The sequence below is a fragment of the Crocodylus siamensis genome, chromosome 7 (genome assembly GCF_052110815.1).
Source record: "Crocodylus siamensis isolate JL-2025a chromosome 7, ASM5211081v1, whole genome shotgun sequence".
Classification (NCBI taxonomy): Eukaryota; Metazoa; Chordata; order Crocodylia; family Crocodylidae; genus Crocodylus; species Crocodylus siamensis.
In genome coordinates this window covers 4,283,570-4,298,363 of record NC_143401.1, presented here as the reverse complement: position 1 = coordinate 4,298,363, position 14,794 = coordinate 4,283,570, and the positions used below count along the sequence as shown (strand labels likewise).

The 14,794-nt window shown below is 40.2% G+C and overlaps 1 protein-coding gene across 2 annotated transcripts in view; it reads right to left on the bottom strand.

Annotated features, from left to right (window-relative positions):
- MYOM3 (myomesin 3) overlaps positions 1-14,794 on the bottom strand; it is a 47,098-nt gene that overhangs the window by 10,170 nt on the left and 22,134 nt on the right. For both annotated transcript variants that reach the window (XR_016443543.1, XM_090057817.1), the window contains exons 16-29: positions 13,815-13,986; positions 12,931-13,052; positions 12,060-12,247; positions 10,905-11,031; positions 10,198-10,376; positions 10,008-10,122; positions 8,887-9,043; positions 8,160-8,269; positions 7,380-7,424; positions 7,078-7,214; positions 5,223-5,367; positions 3,648-3,707; positions 932-999; positions 528-638 (exon numbers count right to left, since the gene is read on the bottom strand). Coding sequence is in view for 1 of the 2 variants with exons in the window: in XM_090057817.1 (XP_089913943.1) it covers positions 528-638; positions 932-999; positions 3,648-3,707; positions 5,223-5,367; positions 7,078-7,214; positions 7,380-7,424; positions 8,160-8,269; positions 8,887-9,043; positions 10,008-10,122; positions 10,198-10,376; positions 10,905-11,031; positions 12,060-12,247; positions 12,931-13,052; positions 13,815-13,986 (1,736 nt within the window). In the remaining variant the exon portion in view is untranslated. The remainder of the gene's footprint in view (positions 1-527; positions 639-931; positions 1,000-3,647; positions 3,708-5,222; positions 5,368-7,077; positions 7,215-7,379; positions 7,425-8,159; positions 8,270-8,886; positions 9,044-10,007; positions 10,123-10,197; positions 10,377-10,904; positions 11,032-12,059; positions 12,248-12,930; positions 13,053-13,814; positions 13,987-14,794) is intronic.

Genomic DNA, 14,794 nt, shown 5'->3' with positions numbered 1-14,794 from the left:
GGATCTCACCTTAGCAGAGATTCCACTCACATGGTCTGTCTTGTTGTTTTGATATGGGAAGTTTGTTTAAAATTAACATGACAAACTGAGAACAAACCTAGCACTGCAGAAAGGAAAGTCTAGTTCCTTAACTCACTTCACCGCTTAGTCCTCTTTACTCATCTGCTAATGCTTCTTGGGGCAAGGATCTAGAGATTTTCAGGCCAAAAGGGATTACTAGATCATTGGCCTGACATTGTGTGTACACAGATCATCATATTTCTTTCAGTTATTTTGGTACTAAACCCAACAACTTGTGTTTGACTATATCAGATCTTCCAGAAAGGGATACAATCTTCATATGAAGACTGGAGAAGGCAGCACATTTTGTAGTTTCAATTTTTGGCTTTAACTTTGAGACATTAGTTCTTGTTCCATTCTGTCTTCTATATTTGTACACTGCTTTGCACATTTGTGTGCTGCCCAAAACAAATAGCATATTTAAGTGATATCACTTAAAAGATCCTGAGTTGCACCGTTTTCTTTACCTTTTTTATCCAAAGAACTCCAGTCCCAGTCTCTGGGTCACACTGACCATCTGATCGTGATTTTTTATTGAAGAACCATTCAAAGCTGGTGTCCTTCCTCAAGTTTGCTGCCTGTTTGAAATAAAAGTGTAGAAATCAGAATATTGATTTATCTGAATGCCAGGATATCTTTTTTTATATCAGCTTTCCTAAGGGGTTGCCCCTCTACTTGGTGAAGTTTCTTCCCTTGTTTTTAGAAATGTTAGGATTCCTGGCCAGGATGTTCTGTCTTTTGCCTTTCATCTCTAAGCATCTATCCATTTGTTGGATTGGATGTTACTTACGTAGGCCCCTTCAAGTATATAGTGGGAGTATTTATAGATGGATGCACCTGTACGCAGCATCACCTGTATGTTACTACGTACCTTGCAAGTAAGTAGCACTTCACAGTCCTCAGTAACCTTCCATTGCAAATTCTCTATAAAATGAGGCCCTACAAGAGAACAAAGTCTTGGTGTTCATTCTTGTAACTCAGATGTTCATATAAGATATGATCATGGCGCCACCTCATGGTAAGCTACAGCAATGAGCGGCTTCTAATAACGACAGGCACCGATCAAACTGCAGAAGGCGCTGTTACATATTCTATATTTTTTTTATTTCCTGAGACTGACATTTGTTTTCTTAAAATTCTGGTAGGTCACTCTGTCCAGCAGCTTATTTAATTTAGTAACTGTTGCATAGCAAGTCAATATTGAGAGGTTATAAATACTCTGCAGATGGATTGCAAAAAATAGTTAACCCACACACCTTCCAGTCTGCTCCCCTGATATGCACTAACTGCGTCATTACTGACTCATGTCAGAAGGCAAATCGATCTTTCCAATTTAATCATTTTACTCTTTTCCCTGAAAGGTGTATTTTTTTTATAAACTTCCTTATTCATCAGTCAAAGTGTGGGAGAGAGAGGAGAAGGTGCTTTTCCCTTCAATAAACTTCCCCAGATATTCTGGTCACCACATGGAAATGTAGTTGGATCTGAGCCCTAAAATATGCATTTTGTTTTGTATATTGATTCCTAATCCTAGAAGGGGAAACCCATGTGCTTGTGTCAATGGAATTTGAGAACAAATCCAACACTGTGAAAGATTATAAGCACGATTGAAACTCTGAATGAATCAGTGATAATAATTCTCCTTGGGTTGCAATCTCACACTGCTGTTTAATGGGGGAGGGTATACTGGTAAAGACATTCCCAGGTGTAAGGCACAGACTAACAGCACCAAGGATATAGACTTTCTCATGATTGCTCTAATTTGCCACGGTATCCTGGCTGCCAACACACAATTACCACAGTTAGAACAATTACTGTTATAATGAATACAGCAAGTCCTTGCGGAGATCTGAGATTTCAATAATTTCTCACAACAGTTCAGGGGTCTGTAGAGTTATGTATGCAGTAGATAGTTGATCCTCACTCAGGCTTAGATATTGGGTATGGGCTCGGTGCCCTCCTCACGTGACTATGGTGTATTTAGCTGCTTTTGCCTGCAAGCTTTAAAGCAGAATACATACATAACAAAACTTGATAGGGCCCCTCCCACTTAGGTTTCAAAGGGGAAGTTCATGGTATCTTTTTAACTAGTACCTAGTCACCCGGTCTGTATTCATGTATCTGTAAACTCAAAGATGGAGCCTTGAAAAGTTGCACCTGAGTATTATTCTCTTTAAACTCCTTTTGTAATCTAAGAACAAACCTAGACAACATTTCATCTCTATCTAAGAGACTGGCATGTGCAGGAACATACGTTCCTGGGACCAAAGCAGGTCTACCAAAAAGAATTTTAAACGGGGACAAACTTAGGGGCATCCTTGGGGTACGCCTAATGTGCCACAGTACTATTGGCAGTACTTCTGGCCACTTAAGACTAGTTTCTTTGCAATACTTAGCTATCATAGTTTTAAGAGTTTGATTCATCCGTTCCACTTGCCTAGCTGATTGTGGATGATACAGGGTGTGGAGTTGCCTAGCAACTCCTAAGCATCAATAAACTTCTTCCAAAATCTTTGCAGTAAAGTGTGACCCTTGATCAGAATCGATTACTTCTGGTACTTCGAAGCACGGTATAATATCTTTCATGAGAAACTTCACAACTGAGGGAGCATCTGCTTTCCTAGTAGTAGTTGCTTCCGGCCAACCTGAGAGTTGGTCGACAATAACTAGAAGGTGTTGGTATCCCACGCTCTTTGGCATGTCTGCATAGTCAATTTGAATGCATTGTAAAGGAAAAACTGCCCATGGTCTAGTGAGGCCATTTCCTTGTCCTTTTGCCTCCATTTCATTCAAGCAGACACAGCAGTTACGAGATGGCTGGAGGAAGAGGGGTACCATGTAAGGGTTACTGATAAGATGTGAAACTAGCTGAATCTGGTCAACAGAGGAATCTTGTCAACCTTAGAGGCGGTACAAGGATTGTTTTTGTAAGATAAGATTCATCTTGGCAAAAATATATGGGGCGTGTAGTCACAAGAGTTAAACTTCAGTGTTCATGCTCACAGTGCCACTTGATTGGATAGAATAGTGATTTAGTTAATAGATGATTATTTTTATGAGCATGAGCTAATCACGAACTAATGCTGACATATTAACAAAGTATAAAATAGTATTATATCTGGTAGGTGGTGTCCCTCCTTGGAGGCACCTCACTGCAGCAAATAAAGATTCTGTATCTGACTTTGAATACTTGCTCTGCATGATCATTGCCCCAGCCTAGAGCAAACTGCACGTGGCTTTAAGAGTGTAATTCATAACATCTTGATCAAACTTTTCAAAAGATTCAGGGGTGTTCAGAGGTAGGGCTCTAGTTCAGGGAACCTCTACTAGGCAAAGCTGGCAGCATGGACCCAAACTATTGAAATACTTTAAATTTTAGTTTGGTTTGATTTTAAATAGCCTGCAAACAGTAACCTAAATAAGATGCCCCATCTTGAGACTGAAACCAATTTATATAAGACTATACAGAAGAGAACGATTGACTTTTCATTTAAATTTTGGGGACTTGGTAAAATATGCTTGTTTCACCTTTTGCTATTAAGCTATTACCAGGCCTGCCACAGTCAGAGGCCCTGGGACTATCTTACCTTGCTTTTTCTTCCATTTTCTCCGCTTAGCAGCAGCCTCTTCTGCTACTTTATCAAAAGCTGCAAAAACAGTAATGGAACAGAGTCAACCAAAGTGCACTAGACTACTTTTAAGCCTCCTCTCCATGTAGCATAGCATACATTCCTGATCAGGAGGGCTGCTAGTCTGAGATTGCCATAGAGTGTGTATGTGATTAAAAAATGTCTCATTTATCTCAGTTAAGTGTTGTTATTCAGTATAGAAACCTTGGCAATGCCAGTCTTACAACCCTTTCATTGTATTAGGTGTTCCCCATGTAATATTTATTTTCAAAAGTTCAAAGTACAGTAAAGAGGCTTTGAAGCTTCACTTTTTATGCAGTTAGCATTTCTAATGATTAAATATGTATTTTGGATGGGCAAGGTATGCAGGGCAGAGTCAACAAACTTGAAATATTTCAAAGGATGTGTGTTAGAAATAGTCAGATATAAAGAAGTGACAAATAAAGGCTACACATTTTTTGGGGGAAGAATTTAAATTAGCAAGTAGCAAAATTTCTATTTCCAAAGAGCTAAAAATGTTTTCTTGACCAGCACACAGAGCATAGAGAGTTTTGGGGGTTTTTTTGCATGGGCTTTTACTGGGATAACAATTGACTCCAGTTTCTTTATTGCTTAGGTTCAGTTTAATTTAAGCAACAAGCTGGTCACAACTGTAGATTTTCAGGCCAGTATTAGGGTAAATATAAAATACTTATAAATCACAATACACATCATCTACCTGTATGTAGTAATACATAGTAGAAGCAGAGTATGCTATACCACAGGGCTATCCTGCTTATTGGGCTTTTTGGGCTGGATCCAGACAGTATGGCTTCTTATTGGCCAGATAGGTCACATCCAATGGTGGGGCAGCAGCTTGTCAGGGTGGTTGATGGAGCCACTGTGTTAGCACAGCTTCCAAACCCAAGAGGTGAATGCTACTGCTGCTTACTCCCTGCTTTGTCTGCTGCTGCCAACTTGCATCACCAATGGTGACTGAAGACCCCAAATTCAGTGAGTGGCAAGGAGTGGGGAGTGGGGAAAGCGGTGGTAGTATTTATTTCCTGGGTTCCAGAGCTGTACCAGTGCAGAGGCTCTAGAGCTAGCCTGACAAGCCACATCGGCTGCAGTTTAATGTCTCATGGACCACCTGTGGTCTGCAGGCCACCAGTTGGACATTCCCGCTCTATCAGAATAATATGTACACAGCAAATAAAGAAGAAAATGTCTGAGTACAGATGTAAGGCTCTGATGCTATAGAAAGGCCAGATTTTATTATCTGGATCTCCATATATAAAATCAAAGGCATGGAGAAAGAAGTGCTAAAGAGCCATTCAGATAGATTCTAACATAAAGGAAGGTTCACAGATACTGATTAAGAGTATTAAAATAAATACTTGATAACTTCAATCATTTTCCCCAATATAACTATGGGAAACACTTTATAGAGATTAGGTTACACTCTCTACGGGCCTGTTCCTGCTCATGGAAGTCAATAGGAAAATTCCCACCGAGTTTAAGGGTCTTCAGTAGAGGTCTTGCATCTCTACTTACTGTCATCAACAAGAGCTAGGGTGAACTGATTCTTTGCTTTTCCATCTTGTAGTTGGGCTGTGTATGTTCCTTTGTCGTCTTCACAGAAGTTCTGGATTATCAATTCTATGAGGCCATTAGCTCTGTCAAAATTGATCTTATGTGTCTATGTAAGACAAAGTACTCATGGTAAAGTAGACATATTTTCAATAGGGAAACAATCTAAGGGCCAAATCCTAGGACTGGGACTCCACTGTATATCACCACTGTCAGGTAGCTATAACAGAGCCAGAGCTATAACAGAGACTCCCTCTCTTTCCATATTGTTTACTTAACCTGGTGTATTCACGGTCCAAAGTTTGGCCCCACAATAAACGTTGTTAAAAAGGTTTTTTTCAACATAAAATATAAATCTGTATAAACTTATTTAATGGCTTGTGGGTTATATAAAAAACCTGCTCATGACAAAGTAATTCCCTGGAAAATAGCTTAATTAAGGAAAGTTTCCATTGCGTCTCACATGTAATGATGGAGTTGTCCTAACTGTATAATAGAGACCTTTCAGTTCACCAAGTCTCTGTGTGTCTGCATGGATTTTTATGTAAGTAGAAACCATATACTACAATTAACCATACATCTGGGTGGCAGTGCAGGTGACATTTCTGCCCTTGGAGTCTGTCCAGTCACTAGTGTGTTATTTCATAGATTCATAGATTTCATAGATGTTAGGGCTGGAAGGGACCTCGCAAGATCATCGGGTCCAGCGCCCTGCTCAAGGGCAGGAAGTCTCCTGGGGTCAAGTGATCCCAGCATGATAAGCATCCAAGTGGGTTTTAAAGGTGTCCAGAGTAGGTGCTTGCACCACTTCTGGGGGGAGTCTATTCCAGACTCTGGGGACTTGGATGGTAAAGAAGAATGCACATAAATGTACACCCTTAAATTCATCAGAAATTTTTAAATATTAGCAACATGTTTACTGTGAGCAAATATTTACCATTATCATTATGTTCACTGCTTAATCATGCATTACCATGTAATCATGTGAGAAAAAGCATTACTGTAGTAGATAAAGCCTTATATAACTTTCCTATATACCTTCTGTCTCTAGAGAAAACAATGTAATAAAGCCTTTTAAATGCTTTGGATCTAACTTATCACAGTATCTCCATTTTGATATTGTTAGTTAACACTTAAACCAGAGGCAGATAGTTTTGTTCCTCTTTATTTAATTTGGAAATACCTAATTCCTTCTCCCTCCTTCCCCGCCATCTTGCAGTCCAGTCTTATACGCTTTTAAAAACCACATGGTATTAGGTTCTGAGATGGGAAGGCCAAGAAGGAGTTAATATCTTCTTTAAAATATACAGGAATGTAGGAGTACTTTGCAACACATGATACAATGTTATTTTCAATATCACAAATGTAGAAATAGATCACATGCATCTACTCTCAAAAGCTTGAAGATTTGTATCTATCCAATTCAAAGAGGTAGTGTGGAAACTGGAAACCTGACAGCTTTGCTGGGTTTACAGAAGGAAAAAATGCAAGTCTATCAAATTGGCAAAGATGGTATTTCTTAGCATATACTTAGCCAGAGATAACTTGTACATGTGGGACTGAATCTGCTAGTCCACCAGGGTCACTTGTAATGTCAAGTGAACACAGAGGGGGTAGGATTGTTCCTAGACAATACCTCTTGCAGAGGAAGTCTCTGCTAGAGCAGATTGTCAGAGGTGCCTCAGCTACCTCATGTATCAGGAAAAGTATTTGGACAGGGCTAGGTTCAGTGAACAATCTCCTCCAACCCTGGGTTCAAATATAGTGCTGTTATGTCCCAGTGCCAAGAAGGGTAATGTCAGAATTTTAAAACACATACCGGAGTGCTTATAAGCTCCTTCTCATTGAAGATTAAATGTAGCTCTGCATTTGGTGACAGCTTTTCAACCTCCAACCACAACCGCACTTCTCCTTTCTCAAGAACATCAATGTTCCACCCAGAAATCAGCTTAATCACTAGGAAACAAAGGGAGTGTGGTGGGTCAAGGGGATTTAGGATGAAATTCTAATTCAGTTGAAATCAATGGGAGTTGTGCCATTGAACTCAGTTAGGTTAGGATTTCCACATTATTGTAGATTACAGAGTGGTCAAAAACATTAAACACTATTACTTCTACTTACACGGGTTTTTGATTTCATGGCTACGTTTCAGCAGGTTGTCCAGTTCTGAAATGCAAAAAGCAGCACGTGGTTTAGATTAATCCAGCAAAATTGACCACAAACCTCCTTTTCAGTTTATGTTTGTATTAGTTCCTTACCCATTCTGGTCAAGTCAAAAGTCAGTTTGAACCTAAAAATCCACTGGGCTAGTGTGGTGAAGGAATTCCAGTTTCTCTAGCCAAAGGCACATAAGGACTAGCATCCTGCCTGACCATAAGTGTCTTCTCAGTTTGCTTAATGGCTTTCAGTATGAGTCTGAAACAAGGCTTCAACATACACCTTTGCAGTTGTAGCAAGGCATGTTACCCCCCGGGCACTACATCTGAGCATCCAGATCAAGTAGAACCCAATAAATATGAAACATCATAGTTTAAAGGATTAATTGAAGCTGGGAAAACAAATCCTAGTTTGATAGAAATATGAGGTTGCTATCTATATTGCAGCACCAATTCATGGAAAGGTTTTAAGAAATACTAAATTACCATGGCATCACATTCATATACTGTCAGAAAGCATGAGAAAATTTTCTTTCCATTCCACTTTAGTGCAATCTTCATTTTTTCCCCCCTAATCCTATAAAGACAGTTGCATCTGGTCATTCAAAGAATAGGAAATGATCTTTCTAATGCTACTCCATTCTACCAGTTCATCTCCTCTTGTTTTAGAAGGAGCTTTTGTCTGACCATTCAGAATGAGATGATTTTGGCATACTGGAAAATTTCTGAAATTGTTATTTTTTACCTTCTTGTGTTAAAGTATGGCTGGCAGAGATATCATCATCCACATCTGTTACCTCCACTGAATATGTCCCCAGATCCTTTTCTGATGGATCCTTCAGTATGAGCTTAGATCTGAGGGAAGAAAAAGAAAAACACATTACAGTTAGTTCTAGACTGAAGCTAGAAGGATAGAGTTTGTAAAACTAGAAGGCAAGCAGAACACTTTACATGTAATGCTGGGATAGCGGAGCCGAATGTTTGAAAGCATTAGCAATAGACTAGCATTGATGGATTGATGCTGATGGCTTGCTTGAACTCCATAAACCACGCTACAGTTGGAAGTCAAGACAATGGTCCAGACTTGCTTAAGAAATAGGAGCAATGGCCAAATTAATTTCTGGTGTAATTTCCACAGTGTTGTTTGATGGAGAACAGGGACTGGAAATTTTCATAAGACTGGGAGTTTGGGTTCATTTCAGATTAACTGCACAACTATTCAAAATGTATATCTGCATTTTATCCAAGGTTTGAAGGGACAAAAAGGGTTTTACATTTTTTAAGCTGGTTCTTTCATCCACCTCTGCTGGAAGGGTTGAACATCTGTATTGCAGGGTGAAAACAGTGTTTTCCAAAGCCTCTCTGGGAAGCCTTTTGCTCTGAAGCTTTTTTCCCCAGATTAGTGGGTTATGTGTCTCCTGGTCCACATTTCAAAACTTGTTTTCCCAAAGTGTGTCGCATTGCCCACTCACTTGTTGTCTTGATCTTCAGTTCTAACTCGGTCAGGATCTGGAGGTCCCTCATAATCCTTTGACCAAATAAACTCAGAGGAGTCACACATCTCAGGAGTTTCAAAGGCCATGTAAATGAATCCTTCTTCATCCACTCCAAGTTCAATCTCATTTATGCCTGCAGAAGAGAAAATCTGTCTTTCACCCAAGCAAAGCACAACACAACTTCTATGCTGACAACTTAATTTTTCTCTTTGTCTCAGGGACAAAGCAACAGAGACTGGATCTTTATGCAGACATACATGTATTTTCCAGATGAGTCAATTTCTGAATTCTTGCAACCGGATTTGGCTCTGTATCTTTTAATCTTGTGGCTGTATTTGTCAGTGTATTTTGTTAAGAACATGGAATTAAACATGCAATAAGCAAATCCTTAATAATATTTCTAAGAAGCCTGTCTTTGGAATATCCTTTAAAAATCAAAGTGGGTATGCCTGAGGTATAAATCAAACCTTTCTTTTGTGTATCATTGGGCTGTTATGATAAATATTTTTTCCCCAAAGAAAATTAGACAAATTAATCTTTGCTGTAACTCTAGTGAAAAAAAATCAGGCTGGTTTATGCTAGTGCTAAATTATAGTCCCATTTTGTCTTGCTAAATTAGATGTCTATAAAGACTGTGCAACAAAAGCACCTTATTTCTTCTGCACATAGTATATTTATGATGAATGATAACATGTACTAACTGAAAGCCTGTTTGTAATTAGCTTCCATCTGCAGTGTGCATGAAGCTGCCACTCTCAGATACATTACAGACTTCTGTGAATGGCAAAAAATGAAGGATGATGCAGTGGGTGAGAAATTGGCTAGAGAACTATGTTAAAGTCCCTAGCCTCTCCATGGCTCAGTTCCCCATCTCCCCAAGAGGCGAAGCAGCCCTTCCCTACCTCACTGGGGTGCTGTGAGGATAAATATTCCAATGAATATAAGGCACTTGGAGATGGTAATAAGAACCCTGTAAGTGTCTTAGATAAACAGCCAACATTTCCCTTCAAGCTACTGCCTGTGCAATCTACCTAGTGTTTTTTTTTTATTGAACAGAACTCAACAGACACATCATATAGTCACCCTTAGTTACATACCTGGTTTGGTTTTAACCATCACAGTATCTGAAGGAACTGAAGGAGGACCAACCCCTGCTTTGTTCAGTGCTCGTACTTGGAAAATGTAGCATTTCCCAGTCTCCAAGTCAGAAACCTGTGAAAACAAGGGTAATAAATAAGGAGAGCATTAAATGATAAAGAAGGTTGGAGACTTTGTGTATATACAAACCCTCATGTGGGTGCTGGATACTGGCTGCTTATTTATTTGCTTCCATTCTTCTGACCCTTCTTCACACACTTCTACGCGATAGCCGGTGATCGGACCTGCTCCAGTATACAATGGTGCTTCCCAGTGTAGCATCAGGGATGTGTCTCGCACTTCAGTGCACCTCACATCATAGGGGGGGCCTGTTTCAAGGACGGTAAGATTGTCAAACAATAGCATTAAAAAATAAATGGCACAGTAATGTGCCCGAGAGCCCAAGGTGGGTAGGTTGATGGCAACATATGAATACAGGCCTCAGAAGAGGTCCTATTAGCAGAAACTGCTTAGCAGGTATTCTATAACAACAACCACATTTACCTATTTCATAACCCCTGTACTGATACATTATACAGAGAGCCTAGCACAATCTGTCAAGATTCCCCATGGTCTGAAAATAGGATCCGAGAGCACTGGGCTTCTAGCTGGTTACAAGAAGTATGGCAGGGATCTTATATGAATTACTTTTACTGAAGTAGTGCCTAGGAGTTGCAGTCAGGAACCAGAACCCCACTGCACTGCATGCTGTGTGAGCACACCCCAAATAGCTTCTCTCCAAGCTGTGAAGATGGGATTCCAAAGCATGAAGGCTGCCAACATTTCCGACTTGGTAGCATGTTTTTGAGGAGGGGCTCTGGAACATTTTCCTGGTTGCTTACACGTGTTAATCTTACCTGGCTGTGGCATGGTCCATTCCTCACATTTGAATAAGTCACTAGGTTGAGACATTTTCCCAACTCCAGCCATATTCATTGCACAAGCACGGAACTCATAGGAGTGTCCTTTTTCGAGGTTGGTCACCTTGGGATCAGAAGCCAAGGGAGAATGTTAGTAGAGCCTTGTATAGCAAAATGTGTTTGTAATTTGAACCTTAAGGCCATATTTTTATGATGGTACACAAGGATCTTATGAACAATCCCCAAGTCACCCTCCCACCCATTAACAAAGAGATTTTGTAGATAACTCAATTCATCAAATAGATTCATCCCGCTTAAGCATCGTATTAGGAAAGAAAAGAGAGATTGTCAAATGGTAGTATTGCCCCTTGGGCCTGAGCACTTAGCCAAAATTTGAGATCTCACAGGGTTGTTTCTGCTCTGTGATATGAATCAGGCACATTCTTGGTGGAATCTTGTTTTCTTATGAAAAAAGCAAATGGGCTTGTATCCTTGAGAAAAGAGAAGCAGGAAGTTTCCTTGCTCAGGAGTCCTTCAAGTCAGCCACTCTGGCGAGTGCTGTGCCCAAGAAGTCATGTCTTCCCGTTTTTAGTAAAGGTCTCACTCAAAGCCCCTGCTCCTGGATTTCTGCTCCAAAATACACAGCCTGCAATTAGTATCCCAGTTTCTCTGTATGCAGACAGGGAATTGCTAACTCCACACAGCTTATCTTTCACCTGTCTTGTGGCCTAGTGCTTTGGGCTCCATAGCTCCCAGCTCTTTACTGCCTAAAGTGGTTTTATTGAACTTAATGAACTTTCTCTTAATTCCAAAATAGATCCCACAGTCATCTTGTAAAATACTTCAGAAAGGATACATGTGATGCTGAGTTATGATGAATTAGGATAACAAGAATATTGTGTTATTCAGAACTCTTCAAATAGCCCCAGAATGTGCTGTGGGCAGACCTGAACAGAGCTTCATTGCGAGATCTAACACAGAAACCATCAGACTTTCTGGGGCCCTCAAATCTGTGGGATGAGGAAGTATTTTTGGAGGAGGGAAAGAGGGAAAGGGAAAGGTCTGGAATACAGAAGTAGTAGTGCCTCTGTTTACAGACACAGCTTCGCAATACCGTTCTCAGAAACACAGCATGGAATATGAAACTGATACCTTAAAGGTTCGTTGGGGAATAGGCTTAATATTGATTTCATGCCAGTCTTCCTCATAGTCATCATGCTGATCCAGGAAGTAGCCCAGAATCTTTCCTCCCCCTTTGCGCTTTGGGGGTTTCCACCCAATGACCATATCATTCTTCCCGCAGCTCAATAGGGCAAAGTCACGTGGTTCTGATGGACATGCTATGTGATAATGGTGAGAAAGAGAAAGAAAAGAAAATATAAAATGTAGTAGAAGCTTGCAATCCAGTTGGAGACCAAGAAAATAGTTGGGGAAGTTGAGTTACTTGGAATGACTTATCAGCACCAGGCATGTTCATATCAAGCTCGATTTTCATTTATACTACAGCCCCTTTACATCACTTGAGCAGTGTAAAGGGATATTAAAGGCCTGATTTCCATCCAGATTGTTTGAGAGGAGGGTTTTGGAGACTTTTGATCCTTTTGTGCCTTGTTCTGTAATTTTAGTTGTTGATGGGCAGACACAAAGGAGACAGGAGTGAAGACAGTGATGTGATACATTGGAGAATGATGAAGGGGAGCTATGTGACTGGAGCAAGGGTTCCAGATAAACTGGGTGTGTAATTATACATGCGGCCTGGACTAGAGTAGTGCAAGAAACTGACCCAGATTCTAGTGCAAAATGACTGCAGTGAAGGTGTAACACTACAACAGAAGTGTAACTCTCTACAATTACTTCATACACATATAAAGAATGCAAGTCGGTGGAGAATCAGGCCCGCTCTACTTTAGTGAGGTGCTGGATGTAGCTATTTGTAAATGGTTTGACATACCTGTGTGTAAAAGACATTTATGAAGGAGCTCTATTTCTATGTGGGGGCATGTGTGTATAGTACACTACTTACCAATAGCTGCCCTGACAATAATGGGATCAGATTTTGGTGAGCTTTCACTCAGCCCTGCTTCACTGACAGTTTTCACACAAAACTCATACTCTTTCCCTGTCTGGAGTCCAGGAACAGTGAACCTGTAAGAGACGATTAATTGGTTTGCTCTCATCTATTCAAAGCACAGGCAAAATGTATCCTTGAACAAACAGTGTATTAATTTCTTAAAGTAATATCTTATAATTTAAAATGCTGTTATTTACCATTACGGTTTAAACTCCACGGAATCATACAAATTACATAAATCACGGACTCCACTTTATACACTGCTTTATGCCGCCCTTTCAGCATCTGATGAAATGAACTTGAGTTCACAAAAGCTTGTACTCTCGATATATTTTATTTAGTTGGTTTATAAGGTGCAAATCTACCCTGCCTTCATATAAATGGTGCCATATCAATCAATTGGCAAATACAGGTTAGATTTTGAGAGGTGCTGAACTTGTCTTAAGCCTTGACAATTCCCAGTGAAATCACTGGGGGTTTCAGGCATTCAGCACTTCTCGAAAGTCAATACCTAGAAAAGATATTTTAGTGGGTCTTTCTATAGCAGAGCAACTGTAGAAAGAAAGGGTGTTTAGTGGCAGGGAGTTTAAGCTGAGTGGTCAGATTATTATTTGATCAGTATCCCATTATGTTGCTCTGCCAATGGAAAGGAGCCATAAATTACATTTTATACAAATTTTATGCAGATTAGTGTGCAGGTGGCTTAGAGTACATGAGAAGCAGGTGCGTGAGAGTCAGCCTGGCAGATTTCTGTGCTCTAAACTTCAACTGTCCCATAAGCACAGAAATCACAGCTGATGCACCACAGTTTCACAGTGGAGGACAACTGTACTCACTTGTCACATGTCACTGGTTTATTGTTGACAGTTTGCCATTCTTCTGTTCCAGTCTCTCGACAATATATGTAATAGCCGATGGCCTCCTCCTCCTTCACCTTATCCCAGTGCACAACAACAGACGTCTTGGTGTCTCTGAAGGCAAGGACCTGAGAGGGTGGTGGAAGGGGAGCTAAAAAGGAAAATGTGGAACAAAAAGGTGTTTATTTTATTTATGAATGCTAACTCGCTTCCACAGGTAAATTGAGATGTTTGATCCCCTTTTGGCCAGAACATCATTTCCCATATCAGAGTGTAAACAAGGGCATCGTTTCCCATATCAAAGTGTCATGAACACATCACTGCAAGATGACTGTGTTTGGATTCATCAGATCTCATTCTCTTTCCATTTCCACCAGTGTCCCGTACTACCATAGCCAACATCACCACAGCACTACCATTTCTACCCGTCAGTCCACTGGTTGCAACAGTTATGCTTGCTTTACAGCTGTCAAAACCAGAAAAGAAGCATGTGCAACTTGGGGACAAAAAACCATACATATCATTCTGCAAAATGGAAGTAGCATGTAACAGCATGGACAACATCTGGACAACTCTGAAATGTAAGAAGGAAAAAGACGAATGCAAAGGCCTCATGGCTGAACTTTTCCCCAACTTATGAGAAACAAGGGTTTGAGTCCACGTATCCTTATATTCTAGATGTCTCAAGCCAACAAGGAAAATAAAACACTCATGTTCACAAAGACTGAAAATTTATTTCCCCAGCAAAACACCCCATTTCCTCTTGCTGTTACTTTTAGAGCCCTAATAACAGATTGCTTCACCCACCACGGTAGAAGAAAGCTGTTTCATTCCTTTGGGCACTATTATATGCACCATCTGTCTTATAGAATGCACAATATATGAAGCCCTTGAATGAGATCCAGAAGTGTGCTTGGAGGAGAATATTGGGGTTTCAACTATTTCATTTTTTTACTATT